Source organism: Aulostomus chinensis, chromosome 11 (assembly GCF_037954235.1).
Source record: "Aulostomus chinensis isolate RoL2024-O1b breed Wild chromosome 11, RoL_Achi_v1.0, whole genome shotgun sequence".
Taxonomy (NCBI): domain Eukaryota; kingdom Metazoa; phylum Chordata; class Actinopteri; order Syngnathiformes; family Aulostomidae; genus Aulostomus; species Aulostomus chinensis.
This window is the reverse complement of record NC_141330.1, coordinates 9,943,472-9,962,441: the sequence shown is the minus strand read 5'-3', so window position 1 is coordinate 9,962,441 and position 18,970 is coordinate 9,943,472. Positions and strand designations below refer to the sequence as shown.

Here is an 18,970-nt window from a genome sequence, read left to right as displayed (position 1 = left end):
TTTTTAAGTCCATTTTGTGCTTAGATGATAAACACACTGCGTCATTCATTCATTCCCAAGAATACTGGAGACAAATTTAATATTTCAAATCCTCTGCAGCCCACGTGAAACTTTGTGAACTCTGATCAAATATTCAGAGCAAAGATGAAGTATTTCTCATCATATTTACTCCACAAAGAGAAATATTCAATGTAAATGCGAGTCTACAGCAAATTTTTACTTCATTTACATACACAAAACAATTCATATAACACATGTGAGAAATGAAGTCCAACTAGTGAATTATTAAGCTGTATCCCAGCTGACAATATATAATAAAACACAAAATTTCCCAATGTCCAGAACAATACCACTATGATGTATTTGATTATTATTTTATGGTAATCTGAATGACTATCTGAAGTACCTTCACAGCCCACCAGGGGGCTGTTGCCCACCTCAGGGAGCCGCTGACTGCACCACATGAATCCTCACCTTCCAATATCACATTGGAGAGGTGGCTACAAATCCTGGTTTGCCCCAGCTCCAGCTGGGGGCACAGGTCAAATGTCAGGGATTGTTTTTGTGGAGAGGAGGGGGTAAATCTATTGGCCGTGGCAGGCACAAGGATGATGATGATGGTAATTGGCTCAAGTGTTGGATTGGGTGGGACAGGGTGGGGCATGAGTAATCCAATAGATGGACTCACTGAGCATATTTATGGAGCAAGTAAAGCCTGACACAAGTAAGGCAAAACAGAGCGACAAATTCTACTAACAGTCAGGTCATCTCCACTCGAGGTAACACTGTCAGTTTCATGGAAGCATGGACCAAAAAGTCTGATAGCTTCAGTCAGTCGAAGTGTCAAGAAGTCTGTTTGGTGTGCCAGGAAGTGTGTGTAACAATGTTTTTTGACAAAAACAAAAAAAACAACAAATTCACACACACACACACACACACACACACACACAAGTAGTGTGTGGGATTGAAGATGCAAAGAATACAGATAAAAGTACAAAATATTAGTTTAGGAGAACAAGCTGAGGTAGACAAGTTCCTGCAGGCCCGAGGCCACAGGCGGGATTGTAGGATGGAAGAGGGACTTTCCTCGGACAGATGGTCGTCTGGAATTAGTTGTGGGTGGTGACCTAAACCCATTTGAAGGGTCTTTACTGAAATAGCAGATACTGAAGAAGCTAAAGCAAACCTTAAAGCCAACCCAGACACACTTCCAAAAAGTGAACATGTCTGATAAAGTTTCCCTTAAAAAACAAAAGAATCAGTTTCATCTATTACAGTAAGAATATCACCGACATGAATGTTTATGACACAAGAGTGAGTTATTAAATGAAATTGTTACACTCTTGAACACAATAAATCAAGACCTATCAGTCATTCAGAACAGTTATTTAATAGTTAATGGAGGGATTAACACAACGCAGTAACATACTGGAGATCATTCCAGAACCATTATAGGAAATGGGGGGGTTCATTTCGGTCAAAGCTCAGCCACCTTAAGTCTGGTATTAACAGAATTAACCCAGTCGTCCACAGTAGGAGTGTGTTTCCCCCTGCCCTACTTATCTTTAACTGTCTTACTGTTGAGACTCTATTCTCCAGCCATCGTCTGCACACTCAGCACACACAGCACACACAGGTACGTCCTCACGACAGTTTTCATCAAAATGGCTTTGAATTACTGAATATTATGTTCATATGTGGACTTTAACATTTGTGTTTTATTAATCAATCCCCTGCAGGGCTCCGTTTGGGTTCTGACCTCAGCAGGTGAGGTGAGAAGTTCAAGTGGTGCAGAAGAGTGAAGTTTTCCAGAACTGAGACTCTACTAAACTGCTATCATGGGAAATAGTACGAGTAGCGCGTTATCAAAAGAAATCCTTGACGACCTGAAGCTCAACACCAAGTTCACTGAGACGGAGATCAGCCAGTGGTATGAGAACTTTCAGAAGCAGTGCCCAACAGGACGCATTACGGCAGAGGAGTTTGAGCAGATCTACAGCCGCTTCTTCCCCGACAGCGACGCCAAGAGCTACGCAGGGCATGTCTTTCGCTCCTTTGACACCAACGATGATGGAACCTTGGACTTCAAGGAGTACATCATTGCACTGCACATGACCTCCACTGGAAAGACCACCAGGAAGCTGGAGTGGGCTTTCTCTCTGTTTGATGTAGACAAAAATGGATACATCAACAAAACAGAAGTGACAGAGATCTGCCAGGTAGGTGGTGTGGAGGACTGTAGCTGTCGTAAGAATTTAAGACTTCATATTTCAAAGTTTTTATCTCCTACAATCATACCGTCTCCACAACATGTGGCCCCTTCAGATATCCTATCAGATTTGTCATGCCTCATTTTTGTATTCAAAAAGTTATTTTTTTATTTAAATTCATAATTGTAATATTTAATGGTGCTGTCATAAACAAATTATTATCTTACTCACAGCCCCCTGGGCGAAGGTTTAACTAAAGTGAGCTAACATGCTACAACATTACAAACCTCCCTCAAGTAAATACTGGATTTGAAGCATATAATATTTTTGTGACATGGCAAAAGAGTTGATTTAACGACACATTGTTGACTGGGAGGCCAGCACTCAAGTGTGTAGGATTGTGTTATGCTGATTTGTCCACCTGTCATGAGGTCCATCGAAGGTGTGTTGCTCTTTGTTGGACAGTAGCCATCTCATGTTTTTGGTTCCCATTGCCAGCCCAATTAGTGAGCCCATTTGAGCCACAAACCCCTGATAATCTCTGTGATTACAGGTTTAGCTCTTAGACAATATAGCCAGTCCTATTTTTAAGCGTTGCTCTGCTCATCACCCATAAATCGAATCCATGTTTATCTGATACGCAAGGTGGATTTATAAAAAGAAATAGAAATGCCAAGATCAGTCATTGTTTTCAGATAATCAAAAATCCAAATTAAAGGGTTAAGTAGATCAGTCATGAATCCGGTTGGTAATTTAATGGGATTCAACTCCTGTTTACAACAACTGCTCAAAATAGCTACAAACCCCCCAACACACACACACACACACACACACACACATATATATATATATATATATGTGTGTGTGTGTGTGTGTGTGTACATGTATGTGTATATATAAATATGTATGTGCATATGTATACATATATATATATACATATATTTAATGTATATAAGCTATTAATGCTGAAAGACCTCATTTTTACAGGTGTAAGTTAACCTATTTCGACTTAAAATGTGTAGAAAAATCTCTTGCAGATTTGTTTCAACCTCCTAAATTCTGATTTTGTCCAATAGTAAATGTTATCCCCTGTAGCAGATCGAAACATTAAGAAAAAAAAAACAAGCTTAGATGTGTGGCTTCTGTGTAAAATGACTAAAACAAAAAAAAAATCAAAAAAGAGCATGTTGCATCAGGAGTTTAAAGAGGAAACATTCATCATTGCCTCAGGTCCTAAAGATAGAACAACCCGAGTGTTGCATCAGTTGTATCAGTAAATATTAGTTACGTCTAGCATGCTAAACTTAACTAGGCTTCAATGATATCACTGAGAAGAAGCAACTGCCTCACAATAGTTGGTTTGATTTTCATAAATCAACTCCTGACTATCAGAGGGGCAAGATGGAGGGAGAGCGCGGAGAAAAACCAGATCTTGCTGTTTGGCCGGTGGCCTGAGTCTTGGCACTAATCCATGTTAATCTAGGTGTCTTAAATGTGGGAGATGAGTGCTCCCTCTCTAAGTGGGACACACACTTAAGGGCCTGAACGTGAAGTGCACAGTCATTTACAATCTTCTGGGTTCTAAGTAGCCCAAAGCAGATGAACATCATCTCTGAAAAAAATGACACAAGAGCCTGAATCATACTGCTGAGGGCTGCTGAGTTTATAATTCTGACAGGACCAGTAGGTTTCCTGCATAGTGGGCTTGTGGACTGTGATGCTCTGTCTCTCAAGGCGAATTCTTATTATGGAACAAAATGTCATGTGGGACCGAGGGCTACATTTGGTGCAAGATTCATTCTAATTCATCTAAATTGAATAAATGAAATTTTTAAAAAAATGTCAGCAATTTCTGCGGGCTAGAGAATAGAAACCCAGGGTAGAAGGTCTGAGGGCTTACTCATGTATCCTTAGGACAGCTTGTTTCCTAGCCAGCTGTTTTATCTTCTGTTGATGTTCTTTACATTATTTGTGCGAGAGAAACGATGGAACATCTTATACCCACCCCCCCTCACAGGCCATATTTAAGCTGATCCCCAAGGAGGAACAGAGCAGACTAGCAGAGGATGAGAACACACCCGAGAAGAGAGCCAATAAGCTGTGGTCCTACTTTGAAAAGAAAGACAACGGTAAGAGGAACAGCACATGCATACAAGACGAGGAATTGTGTTCTTAAATCAGAGAGAAAGAGAAAATCTGTGGAACCTTTCCCTCAACAGCTGTTCCTACATCCTGTCCTGAAGATTACTTTTTTTTTTCTTTTACAATCAGCTGTTTGGCTGAATTAAGAGAAAATCCACCTGAGGGCTGATAGTTATAGCATCACTTGTGTCGTGCAAGCTTTATTATGTCAGCCATTACCCATGAAGCCTGAGGTGACTCATGGCTGCATGGCATGCCACTGTCTCACACATCCACACAGAAGACAAGGAGATTCAGCGCCCTGTATTCACTTCTTCTTCTTCTTCTTCTTCTTCTTCTTCTTCTTCACAGAGCGACTGGCTGAAGGAGAGTTCATCAAAGGAGTGATTGAAAATGAAAATGCAATGCGTCTAATTCACTATGAGCCTGTTAAAAAATAACCCTCTTTTGTTTCGTCAGATTCTTCCCTCGCTTTTAAATGGTTTTTTTTTTTTTCTGCTCCTTCTTCCTCCTTTTAGGATCAGATTATTGCTCCTTTAATCCTTCCACCTCCTTTCTGTACATATTCTTTTTTTTCCTGCAGTGTCTTGGTTAATTTTGCAGTAAGTTTCACCGTGTGTTAGCGTGGAATATGGCGCCCAACGTACCCCTCCTTATATTGATTATAGATTTGTTTGCAGATACTTGTATAGGATTCTTATTATGTCATTTGACACCACAGTCAACTATTTGGCCATGATAGCCTAATAGTGTGATTTTTATAACTTCAGAGTACACCAAATACACGTGAACGGTGTGTCCTTAGTCTCGGAGTACTTTATTACGCTTGGAAAGTAAGAAAAAAATTGTAAAATTCTCCCAAAACTACTGCATCTTTTAACGCCACCTTCAATCAAACCACATATATTTTGGCTATTCAACACGATGCGTCCCCCTCCTCTCACGACCCTGTACTCACCTCACACTTTGAGAACCGCTTGAATAGAAGTTAAAAGTGTCAAAGGAAGATATTGTCCAGTGTTTGTTTTGGTGACTGTCATTATACTTAAAGAATGCTGGAGAGTAAAATGTGTTTGCTGCATGTTGATCTGTTAAAACCATTAGACTGACTGTGTCTCCTGAGCATATTGCACCTGATTGTTAGCCTTTTTTTTTTTTACAGAATTGGAAATGTCTCGTCGGAGGTTTAGCTCTCACGTGCTGTAATCGGAAACACTGCTCTGTAAAATAAAAGTTTTCTCACACATCTGTATACATCATTTTATTTATCTAACATGGGGAGAAAAAAATCTTTGGTTTAGAAACAAAAGAATGCTGCTGACAAAAATGATGCCCCCCCCCCCCAGTTGTATTTGTCTGGTCAGACAGTAAATCCAGGATTATCCTGAAAGTGTAACCTACAGACCGTCAAGGTAATTTTATTTAGTTTGAGAGTTTAAAATCAGACACAATAAGAGTCAAGGGAAATTGTCCACGTGCTGTATAATTACCTTCAAAGTGTTTTCAGTGCACCAGTGTTTCTCATTTAATGTGTGTTTGTGAATGTGCGTGCGTGTTTCTTTCCAACTTTTCACCCCCCCTCCCCCCGTCCTTTCACATGCTTCCATCTCTCTTCACTCCATTTCGTCCGTCTTTCCATCCAACTCGGGATTACTGGTTTACACATAATCTTCTGTTCAACATCAGAGAGCAGACTTTTCAAAATCTCTGTAATCTTTCGGTCTCTATGTGTCTATGGTACGGGGTCGTCTGTGCATTGCTAACAGTGAGATGTCTGTTTCACATAATATCTATCAAACCAGCAGAGAATAAAAAAAATTGATGCCAAGAACTGATTTGAAGAGTGACTCATAGTATAAGGTCCCACTTATACGTGAGAATGTGTATTTCATCTGTAGATTGTTCTGTTGGGGGTCAACAGGAGAAGAAACTGTTCAGTCTAAGCAGTGAAATAATGAATAAAACACTCATCCCGAAACATTGTTTTAAGTATAAAAGTGGACATACATTTACCTTCCTAGCATGAGGCACAGAGAAATACCCAGACAGCACGCAGCCCTGCGTGCCACAATGTTGCAGGTTCGCAGGTTGCAGATCATATTTGATATGTATAGATTTCATCCCTTGATGAAAGTCAAAGTGGAGGAAAAAATTCTCTTTGCTCATAGTGACATCAGCATCCTGACAATCTTTCCCCAGTTTTCAGCCCTTTTAGTTGAGGAGAGAAACAAGTGTCTTAACAAGGTGAGTCAACTCGGTCCATGGCGTCCTCCATCTCATCCATCTCTCTCTCGCAGTCTTCACACCCCTCTGGCCCACAGCCTCCCACTAAAACCAGTGTCGGCACGTCCCCGTTTCCCACTCCAACAACACTGCCGTTAGGGGCCCACGCCACATCAATCATTCCGTCTGGACACTGTAGCAGGCCACTGACGGAGTAGAACCCGCCCCCTGGAACGACCTCATCATAGGATGGGGCATGAGTGGCGGCTCTTGCTTCCTCAAGACGGAGTCTCTGTTTGCGACGAAGCTCAATGATGGTCTTCGTGTAGGAGTTGAGCGTGACCACGGCCGCACCCATGCAGCAGCTGAAGGAAACCCAGGCGAGACTGGAAGTAGAGCAACAAACAGGATTCTGGATCGTTCGAAATAAACTATTACAGTGTTATAATGATGTTGCTGGTTTTGAAGGGTGAAGCAACCTACGCAAATGACCAGCCGTAGTCCCAAGACTGAGGCCTCCAGTCTTTAGGGCCCACAATGACTGTCATCTGAAACACTGTGGTGTACATCATATGGGCCACCATCCCCAGAAGACCTAACAAAGAAAAAAAACAGAATTTGTCATTTGTTCAATAAGTCCAGGAGGATAAATGTTTACCGAATAAAATGTGATCAAATAAAGTCAGACTCGGTCTCACCTGACAGCACAGTACAGATGGCTGCGTAGGCACTGATTTTTAGTGAGTGCATTTCTTTATGAGAGCACAAAAGGTCCAGCCACATGAGTAAGAAGCCCATCCCCAGCAGGCCGATGTATGTAAACTCTGAAACAACTGACAGCCAGAGCACCCCTGGAGCAAGCACACGCACAACACACACTCATGAATACACAGAAAGAGGTTATAATTTGGACTTAGACTAATTTCTATTGATTTCATTTCAGCCAACAAAAAACGGGTGGTCACCTTGTGTTTCCCCAGGAGTCAACTCTATAAAGCTTCTGCATTTCTCCCCTGCCAACAAAATTCAAAATCAAATCATTAAAATCTAATTAAAGCATGTTTGAAGCTGAAACTGAAAAGGTTGTTCATATATAACTGCTTGTCTGTACACCTGATGCTCTCACCATCACTGTGTTTCTCACAACTTTCCCAAAAGCCAGTATGGAAGTATCTAAAAGCGAACTTGTCCTCCCCTGTCTCCCAGATATAGTGAACAGCGTTGGCCAGCTGCCTCTGCCTGATCTTTGCCAGCTCCTCCCTCCTGGCTGGAGACAGCGTTCGGTTGAAGGGGTTTTGAGTGGGAGACTCTGTGTGACAACACAAGTACAGTATTTTTAGGCTCATCATCTTTATCTGCACAGTGCTGATTCATAATAAAGCTTATTTCAGGCTATGTTTCATATAGAGCAAGTCTAGAGCGCACAAGTGTAAGCATTTCACTGCTTTGTTCAGAAATAAGCTTTATTACGAATCAGCACTGTATGAATCGTGTTTCAGTGATTTGAATGTGTTATGTATGAGGGTGTGCGTGACAATCATGTGGTTTATTATAAATTATAATGCATGTATGCTATAGAATGAGAGAAGAATGCACACAGCAACCTGTGACTCCCTGTGTGTGTGTGTGTGTGTGTGTGCGTGCGTGCGTGCGTGCGTGCGTGCGTGTGTGTGTGTGTGTGTGTGTGTGCGTGTGTGCGTGCGTGCGTGTGTGTGACACAAGTGGAGAGTAAGGGGTAACAGTAGATCTTCTTTTAGTGCAAGTACACAAAGTACATTGTGATCCAAGATGATTCCATTGTGCAGTAAAATCTGTTAATCTCAGTGTGGATTAAACATATCTGTTGAGAAAATAAAGACCAGGCAGCAGGCCATGCACAACTTCTCCTCCATGAAAAAAAATAAACCTGTGGGAGATCCCATCACACCCCACAGATTAAAACTAATCCATAATTAAATTCAAGGCCAGGCTAAGTGATGGACAAAGAGAGATTATTAAAATATATCTGAACCAAGGACAATGAGTCTGCAACGTGGTGAGGAGCCTGACAGGGAGATTAGTTCTAGGTATCGGTCGTTATGCAGCGACAGAGAGCAGAGATCAAGAAATTCCATACTTGTGTAATCAGGATCAGCAGGCACATTTTTAGGAAAATCAAAAACGAAGCTGCCGATAAAAACGACTGTATTTGGTGGACCAATAAGCTCAGTTTGTCAAAACAAACCCTGTGAAGTCCCAGAATATTTCTTCAACATTTAAATGAAGAATTCCGCTGCTAGAAACATTTCCTTCCCTGACGCTCTCATATGCATGATGGCGACTGTGCTCACCTCCACCTGACACTTAGGAAGGCAGATGATTTGCTTTGTTGAATGAATCCATAGCGAATATTGACCATTCAGTGCTCATGTCAGTTCCAAGGCATCTCAAAAATCAAGTTACTTTGGTGTCTTTATTGTAAAACTATTGTCTTTTTTTGTGAAACTATCATTTGACAGAAAGCAATCCACACTAATTAAAAAAATTCCAAAATTTGGTTTGCAAGTTTAACCGTTTCGATTCCTAACTGAAAAGTTTCATGTGCAAATGTTGAAGCTTTGCTTACAAATCCAAGTTTCTGGGCACATGTAAAGTTTTGCTTGCATATCAAAAGGTTTGTTTGTGGATACAACAGTTTTACTTGAAAATCTGAAGGTTTTCGCTTACAAATCCAAAGGTTTTGCTTACTGTTGAGCTAGGCCTTATGGTCTTACATCTGTCTGAGAAAGACCTCGATCAAGAGCAAGCATACAATTTTGTCTGGAAAATAAAACATTTGGATTTCATGACAAAAACTTTAGTAAAAACCTCTTTCTATTGCAATTCTATTGCAAACCTCTTCTGTTTGATTGCGCCATGAAGATACAAAGGTGACTCTTTCATCAGTGTTGATGGGGTTACAGGTTACCTGTTGCTATGACGATGATGATGATACCTAGTAAATAACAACCTGAGAAAACATCAAGAGACTGACATCATCCACAAATTCGGGCATGCCCTTCAACATGATGTCATAGAGATGTGGAGGAGTGACAGGTAAACATGTCTGTACTGGTCAGTACAACCGGATTTTCCCTCACTTGCTTCATATATTCACTCTGATCTTTTTCTTTTCTTTGTTTTCTTCTGCTGTTTACCATCTTAAAGAGTAATATTCTGAAATCTGTCTATATTTTCATATTGTTTTCCATTTTCATGAGTTGATGGGTTTTTTTGGTGGAGTTTTGTTAGCAGAATAGTCTTTATGAGACATATATCTTATTCTCATTTTTAGACCCATTATCAAAATGGACAGGTTCACCCAAAAAGTGGTTCCTGAAATGCACACGCATGCTGAAACATAAATGTCAAAAAGCCATCCACAGCAAAACTACACATAAAGCATCAAGAAGCACAGCGCCACCCTGATGTGCGGAAGTAAAAGACAGCGTGTCATCTCCGTACCTGTGGTGTAAGGCTCGCTGTTGTTCTGACCACAGTTCTTCATTTTGACGGGCGACAGGCAGAGGGGCTTGACCACCTTGTGAGTGCCCTCACACCAGTAGGAGGTGCAAAGAGCCAGGATGGAGAGGGCCAGAGCCAGAGAGGTCAAGGTCAGGGAGAGCAGGGAGCGAGAGCGACGTGACATACCCTCCAGCATGGCCACACGGGTGGGGGAAAGAAGAGGCAGGAAGAGAAGGGGTGGGGGGGGGGGGGGGGAGGCAAAGAGGGGACAGAAGGGGGGTGCTGCACGTGGAAGTAAGATAAGCGGGATGACTAGAGTATCAGCTGGAGCAAAGAGGGTAGAACAGATGCTTCAGGGTGGTTTTAAGAGGTGATGAACGGCCAGGTTTAAATAGAAAGATGAATGATGTAACAAAACAGACAGAAGATGACAAAATGATACTGTAATGATTAAAAGAGAGGAAGACAGAGAGGATGAGAGGACAGGGAGAAAGATATCTGAGCTTGATACATGTGAGAAAGGACAGATGGGACACAAAAATGAACAAGAGGGGATTTAGACGGACGATGGTTCAAACTAGGAGAGAACAGTAGGATGAGAGGACAGAACAGTATGCTGGACAGACAGCTTTAGTGTGTAATGTCCGGCTGCTATTGATCCCTGATCCCATACATCCTTTGACTGAGCTTCACCCTGGCTAACGCTGAATGGATTAGTTCATACTGGCTGCAAAACTGATATAATTTATCACTGATGTAAATAAATTAAAAAAAAAAACCTCACAAGTCCTATTAAAAAGAAAATAATCAGCTGGTAAGAATGAACGGAGCACACATCAGCTGAGGTGACCTCATGGTGACGTCTAACTTTTGAAATGTTTCTTCAGTCATTACAAGTCTTTCAGCTGCGTTTATGAGAATAAGTCATGTTTGCCGGCTTGTCCAGGCTAATGTGTTCCTGCCTCTTGATCCAGACACTCCAGCGTGACGCTCATTATGAATTGTGGATCGAGGCAACATAAGATAAAGGGGAGCAAAACGAGAGATTACTTTTTTTTTTGATTAAATTATGGATAAACCACAGATCTAAATGAAATTTTTGCTAGTAATCCTTGTAAATCTGTAATCTGTTTGTGTTAGGTGTATTTTAGTGTGAAATGCACTCTGACCATCCCTGCTGGCTCTCACTCTCTCTCGTGCCTGTCAACCCCTGAAATTCAACAGAATCCCAGTTAAAATTGTTTAACACGGTAAGAACAAGCCATGTTTCTACACGAGAACACATTCAATGTGATCCTTATTATCTCGATAATGCTGAAAATATTCAGCAATATTATAAATGAGCAGAACAGTAGCACAAATTGGACACAGATTAGTGATTTGGGCAATAATACTATCCATCTATCAACTATCCTCAACTGTCTGCTGATTACTTTGGAAGACCTGTTGTGATCATTTTTTGTGTGCAGTTTTAACAGCTTGTCTTAGTGAACAACTCATCAGCTTGGATTTTACAATGTCAAGTTCTTCCATGACCAATAAAAGTATCAAGAGTTCTATGGAGATTAATCTTCTAAGTACTTTGATGGCATTATCATCAAGCATGATGAAAATTTTAACGCCAGTATTTATGTTTTGTATTTAAAGAAAACTGACCGTTGGATCATTTTCCATCAAACGACATCAACGTGACATTATTTTCAAATTTCTGTCAGAAGCCTCTAAAAAACTCCACATATTTTTCTTTAAATGCAACATCCTGTCACTCGCAGCATATTCAAAAAAAAGCGTAATCCATCCGACATCTTCATCTAAGCTTAAAAAGCTAGCAGTTTTATTTAGTAAATAAATAATAATAATAATCACGTACAGACCTTTTCTCGTCCCTTGTGGTGCCTCGAGTTAAATATGACCTCAAATTACATTCCTGACTGTCCTCTACAATCATTGGTCATCTTCTCCCTCAAAAAGATCCTCAGGATTTTAGCGGCTCCGTCTTGAACTGATTCATCGCCTCTTTCTGTGTTTGCTTCCAGCGTTCCTCTTCCAGGATGAGCATCAGTGACCCTTACCTCTCCAGTTGCACCCCCCCACCCACCCACCCACCCGGCCGGCCTCTAATCCTCCTAGTGAATAGTCGGATGTAGATGCAAGTCTGGTAGTGACTGTGTGTCTGTCTCCTCACCACTCTACGCCCTTTTCTGTCTTTCTTGGGAATTTATGTCACAAACCCATCCTGAATCATGTAATCCTTCTAAGTCCATCTGCTGCTGTAGTTTCCCCTCACTCCCTGAGTCGATCCCTTTTCATTGGAGTTTCCTACTCAACCTGTAACGACTGCTACAACTTCCTCTACATCAAAACTTTAACCTTTAAACATTGCACTATGAGGGTGGATGAAAGTGTGAACCACTCTTTTATCCATAAAAAAAAGAGTGCTCCTATTTTTTCAATCCCCCTAATCAGCACCAACTCTATGTAAAGCCAAATGTTGTACCTGCCAAATGTTTATTTCGAGGTGCCAAATGAGATTTCTTATAAATGACAGGAGAGTTTCCATAAAGTCTCAATAATTTATTTACAGCATGTAAACTTCATAAAACATAGAAAAAAAGAAAACAAACAAACAAACAAAAACAAAACATCAATGTGTGCAGATGTGCTCAGATGCTGAAGGTAAGAAAAGGAGGCCCACAATGGAGTTAACCCCAAGCTTGAGATTTACAGTAATGTAGAACCAGCTTGCCATCGCTGCCAAAACACTGAAAGACAATAAATACACATTTGGATTAGATCTTTAAAGCAAGAGGATGTTCATCAGTTCGCTTCATTCAAGACTTTTCGGTCTTTACTATCTCTTATAGAGAAATTAATCAATGGTCAAGGATTATGGCTTGGGTCACTTGGAGCTTCCCCCTTATGGCTCCCTCTGCTGGTCAAAGCTCCACATGAGTCAGTCACAGTGGTGGACTGAATAAGTCGGTTCTAAAATCCCTACTTCATTCATACTTAATTAAAGGCTAAAGAGGAAATCGTGCGGTAGTCAGTCAATTATCTTCCTGGAAGACCTGATACTTTTATAGGACAGGGGTATCAAGATTGAGTTATTTACAGCAATATTTTGAGCCACTGATTGCCATTACATCATATCCTGATGCAGTTCTTGAAAATAGTAGTAGGATGTCAGTTTTTCATCAAACATGCTGTTCATAAAGTCAAAAATATAATATAAAAAATTGTGTTTAAGTGACACTAAAAAGACAAGAATAGTGCTTGTTGAGTGTTTCTAATTGCTATCATGGACATAAAAGTTATGTTTCTGTACTCACATCAAAGAGGATCCCCACTTCTTGATCCGGTGACGGGGAAAAAGACTGGTTAACATAAATGAACTGAAACGATAAAAGTAAAGCAAATCTCATTAATTAATTGACAGACCTGCAAACGCTCTTAAAACCTTCATTCTGGAGTAAACAAGTTTGCTGACAAATTCATTTTCTTACCAGTTGTTCATTGGCATCAAGCTTGAGGAAGCGAGTGATGAACTGAGCAAGTGACTGTACTGTCCTCCCCCTGTCCACGGCCCATTTCTTGGTTTTCATAATCGGAGCGTCACCCACCGCTTTCAACAACACGTCAACTACAAAAATGGAGAGGGGATGAATGCAAGCTTCCTCTGCTGCCACGCACTGGTCCAGGAAAATCTCATCTTGAAAGTTTCAGGGCAGTAGAAACTTCTGATGATGGGCAGTGTGACTGATAAGAGCAGCAAATCAAATGTAGAAAGTCGATAATCATAAGGTCTTCCATAAGTATAAGTATAAAACTAGATTCATTAGTATTACAGACTAATGGCTGCTCATTATGAAGGTCTTATTTGTACAATTAGTTTAAAGTGTGTAAAAAAGAAGCAGCAGCTGAAAGGCATCCATTATTGATTTCACAAAAAAAGCTATAACAAGACATTTATCCAACCGGACTGCATTTGACAGCTTGATGCTAACTGAAGCTCGTTATTTAAGCATACATAAATGAACTTAATTCTTATATAGTTAGAAGTTTATTTTCTGTTGGCCCGGGCATAATATATATTTAGTATCTATAACGTTTAAAACACATGGCCTTCCTCTGTAAAGTGAATATGTAACTGCATACAGATCATATTTAGCAATAATAACATTAGCATTAGCTACTTCCCAGCCAGTACTACCGCATGAAAAATCCAGCAATATGATTGGCTTGACTGGAAAATAAAACACTCCTATTGGTTAGTTTAACGTCATGCTCACACGTCACACACCCGGAATTGTTTACTCGGCATTAGCAAGATTCCTCGTTAAACAGATGGCCATTGTTCGCTAAATGATAATCAATGTAGGTATACAACTCTTTCGTACTTTTCTTCTTCTCGTCGTTTGTTGTCGAGTCGTCAGGCGGTGAATGCGGCTCCTCTTTCTGCACCTCTGTGGGGGATTCCGCACTGTCGGACATCTTCAAGCCTTCACTGAAAGGCTGTGTGGTTTCCACCCATCTGAACTAGCAAGGCGATTCGCGTTCAACTGTGACTTCCATTGGCTTAAAGAAACATCTATTACTCAGGAACGTTATTCTATTGGTCATTTGTTTTCTTGGAAGGCGGGGTTTAGCAAAGACCGACATGAACTTCTATGTCCACTTAGCTGTAAGCTAGGTAAGTTCTTGTTACATGCAGCGTCGTATTGTATTTATATAAAATTTACAGTCGGTTTAGTTAACTTCATGATGTTGCCATTTGGAGATTCTAGTCTTGCTTTCAGCTGCAAGTAAATTTGATATATTTTCTACCTGTTTCAAAAGACTCAGGTGGCGTCACATGTGTCTAGGTTGACCGTAGGACCTCAACCAGTTTAACCTGTGACCCTCTCCTCCTCCTCAAGATCCGGACAGCTACACAAAACAAGTAAGTTGACATTTACATGTCTGCAATTGACCTTGGTTTGCAGTTACTTTTGTTGTGTCCGTCAGATCATTTTTTTTGCCTCATTAGAGTTGTAGAAATGTGTTCCTTGCACGTGGGAAAATATTCTATCCTATACAGAAAAGCCATTGAGAAAAGTAACCTGAAGTTGTTTGACTAAGTTAGATGTTAAATAAAGTCTAATAATGCACCAGATCAGCTACTTTTGCAAATATCTCCAGTCATGGCTTGTTATATAATCAACTCTTAATTAATCTTTGAAATTACACCTTGCATCTGAATATTAATGATGCTGCATCAGTGAATGATATTGTTTGTTTTCTTGATCTTGCAGTGGCAGGCATCGGCAGGCTCTCCACCAAGGATTCAGTGCTCTTCCTGTGTGATATGCAAGAGAAATTCAGACCCAACATCTTTCAGTTCACTAACATAGTCAGCAATGCAGCCAGATTGTTGCAGGTTGGAAATATTATGAGCCAAACTGCTTATCAGTGTATTCCAATACCTCAGATTAAATCTTTCTGCTTCCACTTTCTCCTCGTAGGCCAGTCGTGTTCTGGGCATCCCCCCTATTTTGACAGAGCAGTATCCTAAAGGCTTGGGACCCACAGTGCCAGAGCTGGGAGCAGAAGACCTGACAGCTCATGCTAAAACATCATTCACCATGATGATAGAGCAGGTGGAGAAGGAGCTGCAGGCCCTGGGGAACCCCAAACAGGCTATACTGTGCGGAATAGAGGCGCACGCTTGCATCGCAGTAAGACTATATGCATATACTGTATTTATATCACCGTAATTCCTTTGCACCACACAGCTCCTCAAGTGTGATGGGTGGTGTATGTCGTCTTCAACCTTCGAAAGCTGTTGCTGTTGGGTTCAGCATTGTGCTGCCATCCGCCACTGAAAGCACAGTGATTTATTATTTTTTTTCAACCAAGTCATCCTATCACATCTAAAATCATCTCAAGCTCATGATACATATTTCCACAGAGGAGTTGTTCTCCTACCCACAGTCATGAGGGTGAGGACCCATCCATTGCTGCTTGGTCACACTTCATTTTCTGCAGCAATCATCAGGCAGAAAGAGACGGTCTGTTCTCTCATCTAATAGGTTCACATCGTATCTGTCTTGTTTAGTTGTTAGCTGAAGTTTGTTCACATTTTGTGCAAGTCCGCTAATCACAAATAATCTACTCCGCAAACACCACACTTTGGGAGGTGATACTGTGCAATTTGCCTCAAATAGTGTGGACACAATGTAACAGATATTTGTTGTAATATTCTGGTTTTCACAGTGTCCCTCCCTGACTCATTAATTTGCTAAATGGCAATGTATTTGCCAGATCTGGCATTTTTACAGTCGTGTCAAGCGGTGTACCGCTGACACCATTCACCGCAGATTTGTGGACCTCGTGCGCTTCCTTCTGTTTCTATCTATTTGATGTGTCTGAATCCTCCCTGAATCATTCAGTTTTAAAAGTGTGATTTTAGGGTGGTTTTATGCGCTTGCCAGACAGTGCGTCTCTAATCTCATCACCACAGATTACTGCGCTACAGTTGGGGGGGTGGACTGGACTGTTACAGTACAATATGTAACCACTGTCCCACCCTCCGAAAGCAGAATGAGTATAATTAATATCACTTGACCCATTTTCTCGATGCTGACATGGTGTGAACTGAGGCACAGCTGATGCCTCCTTATATTATTACTCGGTTTGTGAACTGGTGTGTTTGACCCTAGTGTGAGTACACACGCTTCAACCTCTTAACCCAATTTTGACAGCTTTTACAGGGTAAAGCTGCTACTAAATGGAATATAAGTTATTCTATGTAAATGTTACTCTAATTTCCTCTTTCTGTTGTATTTTCTGATTTAATGTTTCACATAGCCTCCTCAGTTTCAAGAGGCGAATGATGAGTAAAGGGGAAAAGCTGCTCTTGTCCATGTTACCTTTGCCCATTTTTTTCTTCAGTGTACAACATTTGACCTGCTTGAGAAGGGAATGGAGGTTCATATTGTGGCTGATGCTGTTTCATCAAGAAGGTAGCAACGTGTGTGTGTGTGTGTTTTGTTTAAAAATGACTTAGTTGACATCAGCCTAAAATTGGGAGTTTGTGGCTGCTTCATAGTGTTCAGGTAAGGATGTAACAGTTTCACCAATCATCATGTGACTAGAGCAATAAAGTTAGTATGATCTGGATTATTTTTGGTCACCCAGTTTAAGATCAGTTTTGCTTAGTTTTAAAATAGAATATTTAATTAATCCATACTGTTGGATGACTAATTCATTGTGGAATAATCAGCTAACATAGTTGAAATAACGTCACTCAAAATATGCATCATTGTTAAAAATGAAGAAGAGCAACGGGCCAAGCACATTCCTTGGGGGACACCACTCTGTATCTTTGTCCTCACAGTAGAAAAATTATCATTCTGTTATGATTATGAACCCCGCCTCTCGCCCAAAGGCTGCTGGGATAGACTCCAGCCCCCCCGCGACCCTTAACAGGATAAGGGTCAATTGCAGATAAAATCCATCCATCCAACCATTTGCTTCCTCTTATCCTGTTAAGTGTCATGGGGGGGTGCTGGAGCCTATCCCAGCAGCTTTGAGACAAGAGGTGGGGTTCACCCTGGACAGGTCAACAGTCCATCACAGGGCCAACACATAGAGACAGACAACCATTCACACTCACAGTCACACCTACGGTCAATTTAGAGTATCAATCAGCCTCGTCCCCTCTTGATGTCTTTGGACTGTGGGAGGAGGCTGGAGTACCAGAGAGAACCCACACAGGAACAGGGAGAACATGCAGACTCACACAGAAAGACCCCTCTTGCTGTGAGGCGACAGTGCTGACCACTGCACCACCGTGCCACCCTTGCAGATAAGATAAGCGCCAAAATTTGAAGCAACAAAAACCAAAACACAAGGCTGTCTTTAAATTAACATGTATATGAACAACAGTTTTAAAAGACAGCATAAGTATAACTTATTTCAACATTAATAAACTTGTTAGATAGTAACTCCTAAAATATACATTTTTTATCTTAAACATCAAAGTTTGTGGAGCTTCAAGCAGGTTTTCACTGAACTGAATGAAAAAGTAAAATTGTCTGTTTGTCTGGAAACTGTACATGCGTGCGTTACTATAGAAATTCTGCTTCTCTCCACAGCCAGACAGATCGTTTGTTTGCCCTGTCCCGACTGAAGCAGAGCGGAGCGTTCCTCACCACCACAGAGGCTGTCCTGCTGCAGCTGGTCCAGGATGCCAAACATCCCAACTTCAAGGAGGTGCTTACTACAGCTGATTCAGCTTAGATTTGTCACAAATAATAAGCCTGCCAGTGTTCTCCAAAAGGAAAATTAATTTGGCGTACCACTGCAGCAAGACGGGCTGCCAAAAATATTTTGGCAACTGTGGCTTTGTCTGTGTTGACTAGCTGCAGGGGACTTTGCATTCGGAGACGGCACACTCCAGAGGTTCTCTTGTGAACTTGCCATCAATTTAAATTCATACTGGGGACACTGCCAGCCTTAGTGCAACTGTTTGACTGTTGTTAATGACTCACATGTATTCTCTCATTTTTATTGTCAGATTCAGAAGCTCCTGGCGCACCCGTCCCCTGACACTGGCCTCCTCGCCTTCTTCAGTGCTCTGTAGTGTCACTCTTCTGTATGTTGTGCAGAGAATACTGATCAAATTCTCGAATAAAGTGATGCTGTTGCTTTAAATGTGTAGGACTTACGTATGAATGAATGTGTATCATAACCTTGTGCCCAGCCATAGGTTAGTAACATGGGTATCAGTACCCTGAGAATCTTGTCCTTCAGGCTGTGAGAAGCTGGAGAGGCGGTACCTACTCACAGAGGCGGGCGCAAAGAATTGATGTCATCAAGAGGGAGGAGTGAGTGATGTAATTCATGTACGGGCAAAAAGGGAGGTGAAAGAG

The 18,970-nt window shown here is 41.2% G+C and overlaps 4 protein-coding genes across 4 annotated transcripts; 2 read left to right on the top strand and 2 right to left on the bottom strand.

Annotated features, from left to right (window-relative positions):
• Window positions 1-686: 686 nt before the first annotated feature.
• rcvrn2 (recoverin 2) lies at window positions 687-5,735 on the top strand. Its single transcript, XM_086218280.1, has 4 exons — window positions 687-1,636; window positions 1,740-2,219; window positions 4,228-4,339; window positions 4,704-5,735. The coding sequence occupies exons 2-4, from the start codon at window positions 1,839-1,841 to the stop codon at window positions 4,790-4,792; spliced, it is 582 nt and encodes a 193-aa protein (XP_086074406.1). The 5' UTR covers window positions 687-1,636; window positions 1,740-1,838; the 3' UTR covers window positions 4,793-5,735.
• LOC147253218 (germ cell-specific gene 1-like protein) lies at window positions 5,699-12,463 on the bottom strand. Its single transcript, XM_086218278.1, has 7 exons — window positions 11,933-12,463; window positions 10,059-11,268; window positions 7,702-7,884; window positions 7,541-7,588; window positions 7,274-7,426; window positions 7,059-7,170; window positions 5,699-6,961 (listed from the first exon to the last, which is right to left on the bottom strand). Exons 2-7 carry the CDS (start codon window positions 10,252-10,254, stop codon window positions 6,589-6,591), a joined length of 1,065 nt encoding a protein of 354 aa, XP_086074404.1. The 5' UTR covers window positions 10,255-11,268; window positions 11,933-12,463; the 3' UTR covers window positions 5,699-6,588.
• Window positions 12,464-12,617: 154 nt separating this feature from the next.
• atg12 (ATG12 autophagy related 12 homolog (S. cerevisiae)) lies at window positions 12,618-14,614 on the bottom strand. Its single transcript, XM_086218281.1, has 4 exons — window positions 14,456-14,614; window positions 13,562-13,698; window positions 13,388-13,450; window positions 12,618-12,820 (listed from the first exon to the last, which is right to left on the bottom strand). Exons 1-4 carry the CDS (start codon window positions 14,547-14,549, stop codon window positions 12,761-12,763), a joined length of 354 nt encoding a protein of 117 aa, XP_086074407.1. The 5' UTR covers window positions 14,550-14,614; the 3' UTR covers window positions 12,618-12,760.
• Window positions 14,418-18,762, top strand: isoc2 (isochorismatase domain containing 2). The gene is made up of 7 exons (XM_086218279.1): window positions 14,418-14,436; window positions 14,975-14,997; window positions 15,350-15,474; window positions 15,560-15,772; window positions 16,989-17,059; window positions 18,194-18,311; window positions 18,616-18,762. Coding segments are annotated over exons 2-7 (594 nt in total). The 5' UTR covers window positions 14,418-14,436; window positions 14,975-14,996; the 3' UTR covers window positions 18,682-18,762.
• The last annotated feature ends 208 nt before the right edge of the window (window positions 18,763-18,970 follow it).

Bases quoted from the DNA above. Each gene is read 5' to 3' on its own strand.
- atg12 (XM_086218281.1), bottom strand. From the start codon at position 14,549: ATGTCCGACAGTGCGGAATCCCCCACAGAGGTGCAGAAAGAGGAGCCG. The intron at 13,699-14,455 runs GTACGAAAGAGT...CCATTTTTGTAG, and splicing joins AAACGACGAGAAGAAGAAAA to TTGACGTGTTGTTGAAAGCG. The intron at 12,821-13,387 runs GTGAGTACAGAA...ATTGTCTTTCAG, and splicing joins AAGTGGGGATCCTCTTTGAT to TGTTTTGGCAGCGATGGCAA.
- isoc2 (XM_086218279.1), top strand. The intron at 15,475-15,559 runs GTTGGAAATATT...TTCTCCTCGTAG, and splicing joins ATGCAGCCAGATTGTTGCAG to GCCAGTCGTGTTCTGGGCAT. The intron at 18,312-18,615 runs GTGCTTACTACA...TTTTATTGTCAG, and splicing joins AACATCCCAACTTCAAGGAG to ATTCAGAAGCTCCTGGCGCA.
- rcvrn2 (XM_086218280.1), top strand. From the start codon at position 1,839: ATGGGAAATAGTACGAGTAGCGCGTTATCAAAAGAAATCCTTGACGAC. The intron at 2,220-4,227 runs GTAGGTGGTGTG...CCCCCCTCACAG, and splicing joins AAGTGACAGAGATCTGCCAG to GCCATATTTAAGCTGATCCC. The intron at 4,340-4,703 runs GTAAGAGGAACA...TCTTCTTCACAG, and splicing joins CTTTGAAAAGAAAGACAACG to AGCGACTGGCTGAAGGAGAG.
- LOC147253218 (XM_086218278.1), bottom strand. From the start codon at position 10,254: ATGCTGGAGGGTATGTCACGTCGCTCTCGCTCCCTGCTCTCCCTGACC. The intron at 7,427-7,540 runs GTGACCACCCGT...TGCTTGCTCCAG, and splicing joins GACTCCTGGGGAAACACAAG to GGGTGCTCTGGCTGTCAGTT. The intron at 6,962-7,058 runs GTAGGTTGCTTC...CTCTACTTCCAG, and splicing joins GACTACGGCTGGTCATTTGC to TCTCGCCTGGGTTTCCTTCA.